At 37.3% G+C, this 11490-nt stretch overlaps 1 protein-coding gene across 4 annotated transcripts in view; it reads left to right on the top strand.

Moving 5' to 3' along the window:
* Positions 1-11490, top strand: part of OMA1 (OMA1 zinc metallopeptidase) — a 48277-nt gene that overhangs the window by 18868 nt on the left and 17919 nt on the right. For all 4 annotated transcript variants that reach the window (XR_003550466.1, XM_014590276.2, XM_006154910.3 and 1 more), the window contains one exon: positions 3364-3438. Coding sequence is in view for 3 of the 4 variants with exons in the window: in XM_014590276.2 (XP_014445762.1) it covers positions 3364-3438 (75 nt within the window). In the remaining variant the exon portion in view is untranslated. The remainder of the gene's footprint in view (positions 1-3363; positions 3439-11490) is intronic.

Here is an 11490-nt window from a genome sequence, read left to right as displayed (position 1 = left end):
ATTTTATTTATTATTATTCAGTTTGAAGAGAGAGACAGAGAGGGGGAGAGAGAGGGGCTGAGAAAGCAAGCCACCAGGGCCAGGACTCGAACCACAGTCATCCATATGGAAGTCCAGCACTTTAATCACCAGGCCACCTGCTGGTCCCTGATGGAGAGCTCTTAAAACCTCCAAACTTTAATGGGCACTGGGTTGATGGAAGGTGCTTTTACCACTCTCCTCTCTTTCTCACTTGCAGTTAAACTAACATTGCCTCAAAAATATTGAAAGGGGACCAGCAGTTAGCATAATGGCTATGTCACTGGACTCCCATGTAGCTGACTGCAGTTTGTGTCCCGGACCTGATGGCTTAAAACTCATGCTGGGCACGTGTGCGTGCATGCCCAAGATCACAAGAGGAGAACGGAGGAGAAGGGATTGCAGCATGGCCATCCCCCCTGGGGGGGTGATTTCTCTCTTTCTGTCTCTCTGTCTGGTGAGCGCACATGCCCTATAGCAAAAACCTCTCCAAAAAAAAAAAAAAATTGAAAGAACACCCTTCGTAGGTTATTTTTTAACTTTGACTTTCTGTCTGTATGTATGTCTAATGGTAATCATCTGAAAAATTGATCAAATCCCTCATTTTGTTTGAAATACTGCACTACTGGAACTAGTACTTGCAGTCTTCATAATCGCTTTGTTAACCATGATTCATTATTTTATTTTACATATTTCTTCACATACTTCCTCTTGTCCTGGGAGTTTGGTTATTTAGGAACAAACTGTTATTTGTTTATTTAATGATTTGTGGAGCACCCATCAGAGTGCCATCTGGGTGCTGTTTAAATCTAATGTGCAAAATTCTTTGAGACAAATTGCTTTAAGATTGGATAACTAAGTCTGTTATTCAGTGGTGCCATATCATTCGGTTTAGTTATATTGAAGTAAAGGTTCTCCAAGAGAAAAAGAAGGAATGATTATTGGTTATGTTACAGGACCTCATATTTTGAATTTTGCTTCTGTCACTGACCTGGGATGTCATGAGCTGGGGAGTCAAACTGCCCTCACCATGTGGGATCTGGCTTCTCTTGAGTAGCACATCCCTGCTGTGCCATAGAGCTGGTCCATGGATTTGGTTACTTTTGACTATGTTCTTTTTTTTTTTTTTTTTTTCTTAATAGTTACTGATCTTACCCAGAGAATACCCAATCACTGACCTTGCCTTTTGTTCTGGGACTTTGGTCTACCAACTGAGTGACTACTCCTTCCTCCAAATATTTATATTCTGATAGAGAATATAGTTTTCGTCCATCTATCTGGAGATTGCTTTTTCTCTAATGGAATTAAATGATTTGGTCATAAGAAAGATAACTTAAATACTTGAGTCCTGCCACTTCAGTAATTCTTCAATTTCATAATGAATCTGAAAGTAAAGTTAGGATGACTTCTGCTTGAATTCTTTTTCTCTAAATCAGGTTCCTTCAGTATTTTGGTGACAAGGAGATGTTTTACTGCATAGAAACCTTTGCTGTCTGTGATTAGAGAGACGAGGGAAATGTAGACAGTGAAATCATTAGGGAATGAGAATTGCTGACATTCATTTGTCATTCATTCATTTGCTGTAAGAATTGAGTGATAGATTTAAAGAAGGATTTCTCAATTTCAGCACTATAGACTAGAAAGCTCTTCGTCATGAGGATTTTTCCTGTTTATTGTAGGATGATGAGTAGTGTATCTGGTTTCTACCCACAGATGCCAGTAGCTCACTCTCCTCTCAGCTGTGACAATTAAAAACATCTCCAGACATTTTTAATGTCCCAGGGGGACAAAGTCACACCAGGGTGAGAATCGGCGATTTAAATCACCTTGCATAGCACCTAGCACAAAGTAAGGACTCAGTTAATATGAGGTGTTGTGATTATTTGTTCATTTAATCCTCCCTGTAACTCTGGGAGGTTGGCACCACTATTAGATCCATATTACATATGATGTTCCTGGGCTTGGAGCAGTCAAACAGTTAGCCCAGAGCTGATGGTTAGTTAAGGGTCAGCATGTGGACTTGAACCTAAGTTTCTCTCCTTTTAAATCAGTGTATGGTATAAGTAGACTTGGTGGGGCATGTGCAGTCTGTTTGTGGAGGGTGAGGCTGTTGATAGAGTCCAGCAACCTGAGGCAGATGTGAAGAGGAAGAAAGCCATGTTTAATGGCACATTCCGTAGCTCAGAGCGATTATATTCTTTCTAGCCTTCATTGGCACGTAGCTACCTTTGAAAGATTACTTCCTCAATTATTATAGCTCTTTTCTCAAAAGTCCCACCTATTGATCGATCTCCTACAAAATTTTAGTACTTACTGAAAATTAGAATTTAACTGGAAAGCACTCACATAAATACAAGTAATTAGGAAAATTATAGTTACGATATCTATTTATATTTTTTTATTGAAGTCAGAAGAAAATTTCATTTTTCTAACTAATCAATACGTAGACAAGACAAAGGAAATTAAGATAATTTATCAAAGAAAGGACATTTTACTATATGGTAAATTCGCTTACCGAAATAAATTCTGCAGTACTGTCACTATTACAATCTCTGGTTTTTTCCTTCAATTTTCTTTCACAATTGTAAGATTAAAATATCTCTTGGCTGTATTAAAATATCTCTTGGCTGTATTAAAATATCTCTTGGCTGTTACTTTTGACTATGTTCTTTTTTTTTTTTTTTAATAGTTACTGATCTTACCCAGAGAATACCCAATCACTGACCTTGCCTTTTGTTCTGGGACTTTCCTTCTTTTCTGAAGGAAGCTTGTACTTAGTAGGTGGATATTATAATTGAAACAATAGAGGTAAACGACTTATGACACTACAGATATTGTAGGAATCATTTCTATCCTTTACATACTTTAAGGTATTAATCTGTAATGGAAGAAATAAACATTGTATTTATGTTTTATATTGTGATGATTTATAAATGTTAATTATAAGGATGGGGTCAGTAGGTGGCATAGTGGCTAAGGTGCTGGACTCCCACATGGCCCACTGCGGTTTGAGCCCTGGACCAGCAACTTAAAAATCACACTGGTTGCATGTGTGTGCGGGCCCAATATACTGAGAGGAGAATCGAGGAGATGGGATTGCAGCGTGACCATCCCTCCTGAGGGGTGGTTTCTTACTTTCCCTCTCAGATGAATGCACATATCCTATGACAAAAACCTAAAAAAAAAAAAAAAAAAAGTAAGTTAATTAATTTTAAAAAGTTAATCATAAGGAACATACAATTTTTATCCTAGATACTCTGTGAAATTACTTAAATAAATCATTTTATTATGCCACTTGTTATGAAATAAATTGCCTTAATGACACTTTTCTATCCTGTTTCTTAGTTTATGTTTCATAGACCATACAATAGAACATTGGAAGCCGAAGCTGACAAAATCGGACTACAGCTTGCTGCAAAGGTAAAATATTTAGTAGTTGAGAATGCACAGTGTCCATTCACATAGTCAAAGATAAATGTGTTGTCTGAATGGTGCGTGGCATGGACAGTGAATGAGAGCTCGACTGTATTAACCCTTTATGTACTTTTCATCAATCTATGTGAAATTTGAAGATTATGGACCAAGAAAGAATGTATAACTAAAGAAATTAATTTAACTCCCTCATATATACGAGACTATATTCAAGCTTTGAATACATAAGATTATGGAAATTGTCAGGTTCTATATTTTTAAAAGTCTTAATTCTCTCTTGGGAAGAAATGTTTGCATGTATATAAATTTTTTGATTACATGCATAAAATATAAAAATTTAAAATTTAAAACGTAAGCAAGTAATGTATTCCCCTTGCCCCCCAACCCCAAATTTTTTAAATTAGTATGTTATGGGAAGCTAATTCTGTCTTTATTTTACTTTTTTCTTGTTTTTCTACTCCAAAGAGGCTTTTTGAGTAAATAAGATGATATGTAGCTGTTTTCTCCCACTTAGGAAAGGTTAATTCTCTTGCTGCTGTGATCCTGACTGAACAAACTGGGTTTTTACCATTTAAATAAATGATAGAAAAAACAGGCATTGAGGCTATTTTTGTTGCAGCCTGCCTGCCTGCCTGCCTGCCTGCCTTCCTTCCTTCCTTTCTTTGCCACAGAGAGCAGCTCTGGACTTTATATTTATTTAAGTTAGCTTTTTTCCTATATATTTAACAGGGTACTTCACACCTGGCTGCTAATTTTAATCACTTATGATAACAGTATAATTTGTGAGATTTAATATTAGAGGTAAAACTGCATCTTCAAAAATGAGTGGGGGCCAGCAGGTGGCATGGTGGATAAGGCGCTGGACTCCCACATAGCCAACCACGGTTTGAGTCTTAGACCCAGCAACTTTGAATATCACACCAGGCACGTGTGTGTGCATGCTCAAAATCCTAAGAGGAGAGTGGATGAAAAGGAATTGTGCCATGGTCATCTCCCTTGGAGGGGTGATTTCTCACTTTCTTTGTCTCTCCAGCAAGTGCATGTGCCCTCTAGCAAAAATCTCACTCTTTAAAAAAACAACAACAAAACTTGATTCAACATAATAACAACTATTTGAAGAAAATGGAAAGTGTAGAAAACTAGAAGCCAAAGATAATTTAATACTGAAAAACTTTCATAAAAGAGATAAGACATGAAAGTTCATGGCTTTTCTGGTCTGCCAAAAATGGAAGTGGACACTTAGAACTTCACAAGTAAAGTTCCAGAGAACACAATTCAGGAATGGAAAAATAATGAGAAATCTAAAAGAAGAAACTCTGACGTTGAGTGAGAAACTCGTGTAAACTCTATTCAAATCTCTGACTGGCATCTAACCATAAAGAGGAAAAATATGAGGGCAGAATGATAATGAGATTATAGAAAAAAAATGTATGTCAGAGATCTTCACATGTCTCTTGTATTTTTTTTTATTTTTGTATTCAGAAAAGTCATAACATATTTTTCTATGCAAAAATGCATCATGACTTTTCTGACAACCCAATGTTTATCTTTCCATTGTAGATTTTTCCATTTGATACTGTTTTTTTATATATTTGAAGTCTGGTGACTTTCTCCTTTTTTTTTTTGTTTCATCATTTATATTTTCTTGAATATGTTAATTCTACTTTTTAAAATGTATTTGTTCACTCTAATACCTCTATTATCTCTGGGTCTGTTTCTGTTGTCTGTTCTTGTCTTTGGTTTTGTTTCTTCACATTTTGCTTATTTTATACAATAGTGCTGTTACCTTAGAATGGTATTTTCTTTTATCAGAAGGGATTCTCACTGTAGTCTGTTGGACACCTAGGATAGGGCAGATCATTTCAGCCAGAGCCTGAGCCAAGGCTTTGTAAGGTACATCCCCATTCATAAGAGTGTTGCCATTAGAGAAGCCTTCTGAAGTCCTGGTGTATGTACTAAATCCCTCCTCTCTTGTGGTACCAAACTTCCATTTTTGTTGTTGTTGTTGTTGTTGTTGTTCTCATAGGACTTGAGACTGTTGAAATGTCTCCTGAGTTTTTCCAGCTACTTTTTATTTAGCTTCTTTACTGTTTCCCTGAGAAGCTTAAGAACAGACGTATGTATTGGTGAACTATAATAGTATCAAGTCTTGGGGGATGCATTCTGTAAAACTGGTTGTCATTGTTTAGGTCTTAGGCAGTCTGAAAGATTTGGGGTTTTCCCATTAATTATGGAGACTTTTATTAATTCTATGGTTATGGACCTTATACCTCAACCTTTTCTTCTTGGATATTAAATACAGTACCTTTCTGGGATCTTTGTATCAGGGGGTCTCAGGCAACTGCTGAAGATGCAATACAAAAGCCTTTCAAGCTCCAGTTTTTCACTTTTTCATATATCTGCCTGTTATTTCCTTTTCTTTCTTTTATACATATCTCAAACCTAATATATTCAATATTATATCTTTGATTTCCCCTTACATCTTTTTTTCTTCTTGCCTCTTTTTTCCCAATAAATATAGTACCTTATATTTAGTTGCTTTTGGAAAACCCTAGAGTCCTGAGTTTTTCCCTCTTCTTTATCATTTACAACAAATTCTGGCAGTTCTAGCTATAAAAGACATCTCAATATGTTTCTATCTGTACTTCTAGCATATCTTACCTGAACTTCTGCTCCAGTCTCTGCTTAGCTTTCATGGACTCCCGTCACACTGGGCTTCATTCTGTTCTCCACCATACCTCAAATAAAAAACAGGTCCAGTAAGATAAGATATCAGGTCTCAAGAGAGACTTAGGATTACATTGGCTAGCATTTACCCCCAGATTCCTCAGTTTCTGGGTTGAATAATTGATGTACTCTTTTTAATATGTGTTAATACAATCAGAAGACAGATCTTATAGACCAAGTGCTAGCTCTTTGCTGATCTATTATGTTGATGTTCATTTAGTAATTAACATACATTTACTGTATGCCTACTGTTTGCTAGATTGTATGCATACATATTATCTTTTTTAAAGAATTACTTATGGGCCAGCAGATGGCATAATGGTTACATTGTTGGACTTACATGTAGTTGATCGCAGCAGTTTGAGTCTCGGACCTGGCAGCTTAAAACTCATGCTGGGATGTGTGCATGCCTGCCCAAAATCCCAAGAGGAGAATGGAGAAGAAGGGATTGTAATGTGGCCATTCCCCTTAGGGGGATGGTTTCTTGCTTTCTGTTTCTCTGTCTCTCTGGTGAGCACAACTTTAGCTCTATAGCAAAAATCTTTCTTAATTTTTTTTTAAATTGTATTCATTTTTAAAAATTCACTATAGGTACCTGTGCTCACTGGAGAGAGAGGAAGAGTAAGAGACAGAGACAGAGAGCAAGAGAAAGTGAGAAAGCCAGCCACCAGGTCTGGGACTCGAACCATGGTCAACCTTGTGGGAGTTCAGTTCCTTAACCACCATACCACCTGCTGGCTCTTATATATCTTAATGGAGTCAGAATTTATGCAAAAAATAGAAACATTCAGTCAATAAATTTAACAAGCTTAAAGTATGAGAGACATATTGGAGACATTCACCCCATAGGAGAATGTAACATAGAGGTATACCTTTGTCTAGGGATCAAGAAAACTTAGACTAAGGATTAGACAGAAAGGAATATTCAAAGTGGAGTTTCTTAAAAACAAATAGTAATTATTCTGGCGAAGGTGTTATTGGAAGGAGTTTTTAGCATGGCAAATAGCATGTTCAAAGGCAAGAGAAAAATGGCCTATTCCAGGAATTGAGAATTCAGTATGGCTGAAATAAAGACAGAGCTCAAGAGCAGCAGTGGTGAGATTAAAGCTAGAGGTGGGCAGGGCCTTCTTGCAGTTTTAAGGATTTTATATTTATCTAGCATGGGGTTAGGACTTCGTACTCAATAGTTAGACAGCTGTGTGTGTGTGTGAACTCTTGTCTTCTCTGCATGTCTGTAGGCAGGCCACTTAACCTCCTCAAGTTTGTTTTCTATTCTGCTTTGGGAATAATTATAGTACCAAACAGGGCTACTTTTGGTCTGCTGGACTTGATTTTTATTTTTGGCTAGTATCTTACTTTTGAGCATTGATGCTCCAAATTTCCATGACTTCTTGCTGTTTACTGTTCACATAGGGCCAACCTGTACCTTGGTGGTTAGGGCAGCTGGACCCCACATGCCAACCACGTGGTTCAAGTCCCAGATCTGGTGGCTTGATAAAATAAGTGAGGTGCATGTGCAGGTGCCCAAACCCCCAAAGGTGAGAGAGAGGGAAGAGAAGGGATTGCAGCAGCATGACCATTCCCTATGGGAAGTGCTTTCTCATTTCCCCTCTCTCTGTCTCTCACCTCTTCTTGGTGAGCCTGCATGTTCGCTGGCAATCTTTTTGTTTTTGTTTTTTAAAGTTTCAGCCATATAGTTCTCCTATCCTGATACTTTACTCACTAAATCAGGCTCTGATTTCAGCCTGACTTCCTTTGTAGCATGTCTACAAGGGAGAGAATGTGCTGGCTGACCTGAGGACACAAATGCCCTGTATTCTTGGTAGTTTTGGCAGCTGTAGTTATTTGTAAATTAATAAGTTGGCATTCTCATTTTTTATTAGTTTTGTGAGCTTGGTTAATGGGAACTATTCCAAAGAGATGGATCTATTGGTCATATGCTGTGTTCCCATTGAATTTATGAGCTTTCAAGGTCAAGGATTAAAACAGAATATGGAAAAGGTACTAAGAGGAAGTTAACTCTTGAGATCTCTTTCAAACTAGGCAACTCACCTTCCCTAGGGTTCTCTGTGCTTATGTTCTGTCATTGGCCATGTGAGCTTACTTTATATATTTGCCTTTTAATAGGATTTGTTTTAATTTTTTATTTTAAGGTATTTATCATCATATAAATTATCAGACTGATGAATATAGAGTTAGGAAGAACTGGTCAGATTGTGATGTGCATTAAGCATAGACTGACTATTCAGCGTTCAGCTCACAAAAAGATGTCCTGTTAAGTATTTAATTTTGTCGGGCATATATGTTCATTTGACATTATGAAGAGATTTTGACACTTTACAATCATTAACACAAGTAACTTTTTATTTTCCACCAGCAACTAAACCATTTTTGAGGAGGTGGGGGGATTGCTAGTGTTCAGTAAGCCAGAACCAGGGATGATAGATATCCTGTAGTGACTCGCAAAGCCTTCACAAAGACCAATTGTCTGCTCCTTAAAGCCAGTCAATTCCCCCTTCTGGCAAACACTGCCCACTTGCTGATTTCTCGAGGCAACCTAAGATAAATGTGATGATAGCACCATCTAGTGAGAGAATTAGGTAATGAGCAAAACCTACTTTCATCAAGGAAATTAGAGAAGATTCAACTTGTACTTTATGTAAAACATGATTATAGAATTATAGACTTTTGAAGCAGAAAGATAAATTTGGGCTAATTTAATCCACTTTCTCCTTTTACAGATAAGAAAACTATAATTCAAAGAGATGATTTGTCTAATATATATCTAGGTAGTAGAAAATTGCTCTTATTTTTCAGATTATTATTCTGCCCTTTCATCATAGCGAACTATCTTGTGTTCTTTTTGGGTTACTGTCTTAGGTTCTTTGCTTAGTGATTCAGTTAAGGGAAAAAAAGTCAATGGCATCTCATTTAATATTGGGTTGTTTGATTATTTTTTCTTTTTTTTTTAAGAATTATTTTATTTGTATTCATTTATTTACTTACTTTAATTTGACCAGAGAGGGACAGACTGAGAGAGAGAGAGAGAAAGTAAGCTGCCAGGTCCAGTACTCAAACCACTGTCGGCAATGTGGGAGTCCAGCACCCTCAACCACCGTGCTGTTTACTGGCATCAAGTCATGAATATTTTTTCTATATTTTTATTTGCAATCATGTGTCATTTCTTTTACAATGACCCAACAGATGTGTTATAAAGTATCTTTCATAATGTATATATTATGCCTGATACCTTGTTCGAACCTAATTTTAACATCCAGAGAAATGAGACAAGATTTTGTACATTCATTTAGTTTTTAGTTGCTATAATTTTAACTTTGAGTGTTGAGTCTTATGATGAAACCTCACCAGAGATAGGAAAAAGTAAATGAAAATTTAAGATTTATTGAATTGATTAATGAACTGACATGCTAGTAATCAAAGATGCAAAAAACTAGAGAAAAAAACTTTAAAGTAAAATTAAATGAACCACAGAATATTGTTTCCTATTCTCCTTTGTGTCGGGGAACATAAAGCATTTGGATAAAGCAAGTTTCTCTCTCCCTCTCTCTTCGTGGGAGGAATTGGCAAATGCACAGGATGGTTTAGCTGCAACTCATATCTTGAGACTATGTCAGATTCATTTGGAAGAGAGTAATTTTAAATTATTGACTGGGAAAATGTTATTTAGAGAAAAAGTGGATTCCAAATAAAGTACGCTTTAATAAGTGATGGGATCAACAGTACTACAAGATGATGAACCTGAGGAAGCGAGACTGAAATGGGCAAATTTCCTTGGAAATGGTGATGATGACAGTAGAGCTGGCATTACCAATGATGATGTTGCCGCGTTTCATAATAATCATAATAAATAACATTTTTAAATGTGGTGCTGGCGTTGAGGAATTACTTGTGTTGGCTAATTTTTTTGTTGTAAGGATTTTGCCATAGGGCACGTGAGCTTACCAGAGACAGAGAGAAGGAAAGTGAGAAATCACCCCAACACAGGGGGTGGCCACACATCAGTGCTTTCTCCTCTTGGGATTCTGGACACACAACACACACACACACACACACACACACACACACACACACCTCTGCTGTGATTTTCAAGCTGCTGGGTCCTAAACTTGAACCGGAGTCCAGGGCCTTAACATGCCACTTGCTGGTCTCTACAGTTATATTTTTAATGTGCGTATCAATTTATCCACTTTTTCTCAATGTATGTGGGGAAGAATGTGCTTAAGTGATTCAAAATACCTTATAAAGGAGGTCAGCAGGTGGCATGGTGGTTGGGGCACTGGACTCCCATATGACCAACTACAGTTCAAGTCCTGGCCCGGGTGGCTTACTTTCTTTCTTTGCTCTCTCTTTCTCTGATGAGCATACATGCCTATAGCAAATTAAAAAAATATAATAATAATAGATTAAATCATTCTTAAAAAAATCTTACAAAAGTATTAGTATCTTTTTAATTGCCAGAGGGGACATGTGTTCACCAGAGACAGACAAAATTAAGAGAGGGCACCTCCCAAAGGGCATGATCATGCCACAGCCCCTTCTCCATTTCTCTGTCCTGTCAGGACCTTGGGCATATACACATACACCCAGCATGTTTTTCAAGTTGCTGGGGACAGGGTTTGAGCTGTGATCAGCCTTGTAGGGCCCAGCTCCCTTCACCTCTAGGCTTCAGGGCCAGCCTAGTTTTTTTTTTTTTTTTTTTTTTAAATATGTATATCTTGTTTATGTGTCTGCACAATTCCATCATGCACTCATATACATATCCCTTCATATTCACAGAATATTTGTGGCAGAACATATCTGGAAGGCTATTTAAAAAACTGTTTAGGGACCAGCAGGTGGCTTGGTGGTTAAGGGTGCTAGATTCCCACATGGCTGACTGTGGTTTGAGTCCTGGACCTGGTGACTTGCTTTTTCGCTTTCCCTTTCTCTTTCTCTCTCTCTGGTCAAATTTCATAATAATAACAAATGGAATTAATTAAATAATTCTTTAAAAAAAAAAAACAACCTATTAGAAATTCCAGCAGGTGGCGTGATGGTTAAGGCACCGGACTCCCACATGGCCTACTGTGGTTCTAGTTTGGGACCCTGCAGCTTTAAAATCATCCTGTGTATATGTACGTGCATGCCTGGAATTCCAGGAGAAGAGGATTGTGGGATGGCCATTCCCCTGGGAGAGTGATTTCTCATTTTCCTTCTCACTCACTCTCTCTGGCAAGTGCACATGCCCTAAAAACCTTCAGAAAAAAAAAATGTGTACAGTGATTAAATATATATATATATATATGTGTGTGT

This window comes from Tupaia chinensis, unplaced genomic scaffold, assembly GCF_000334495.1.
Source record: "Tupaia chinensis unplaced genomic scaffold, TupChi_1.0 Scaffold000425_1, whole genome shotgun sequence".
Taxonomy (NCBI): domain Eukaryota; kingdom Metazoa; phylum Chordata; class Mammalia; order Scandentia; family Tupaiidae; genus Tupaia; species Tupaia belangeri.
Note: the sequence above shows the minus strand (reverse complement) of the source record. Positions and strands in the feature narration are given on the sequence as shown.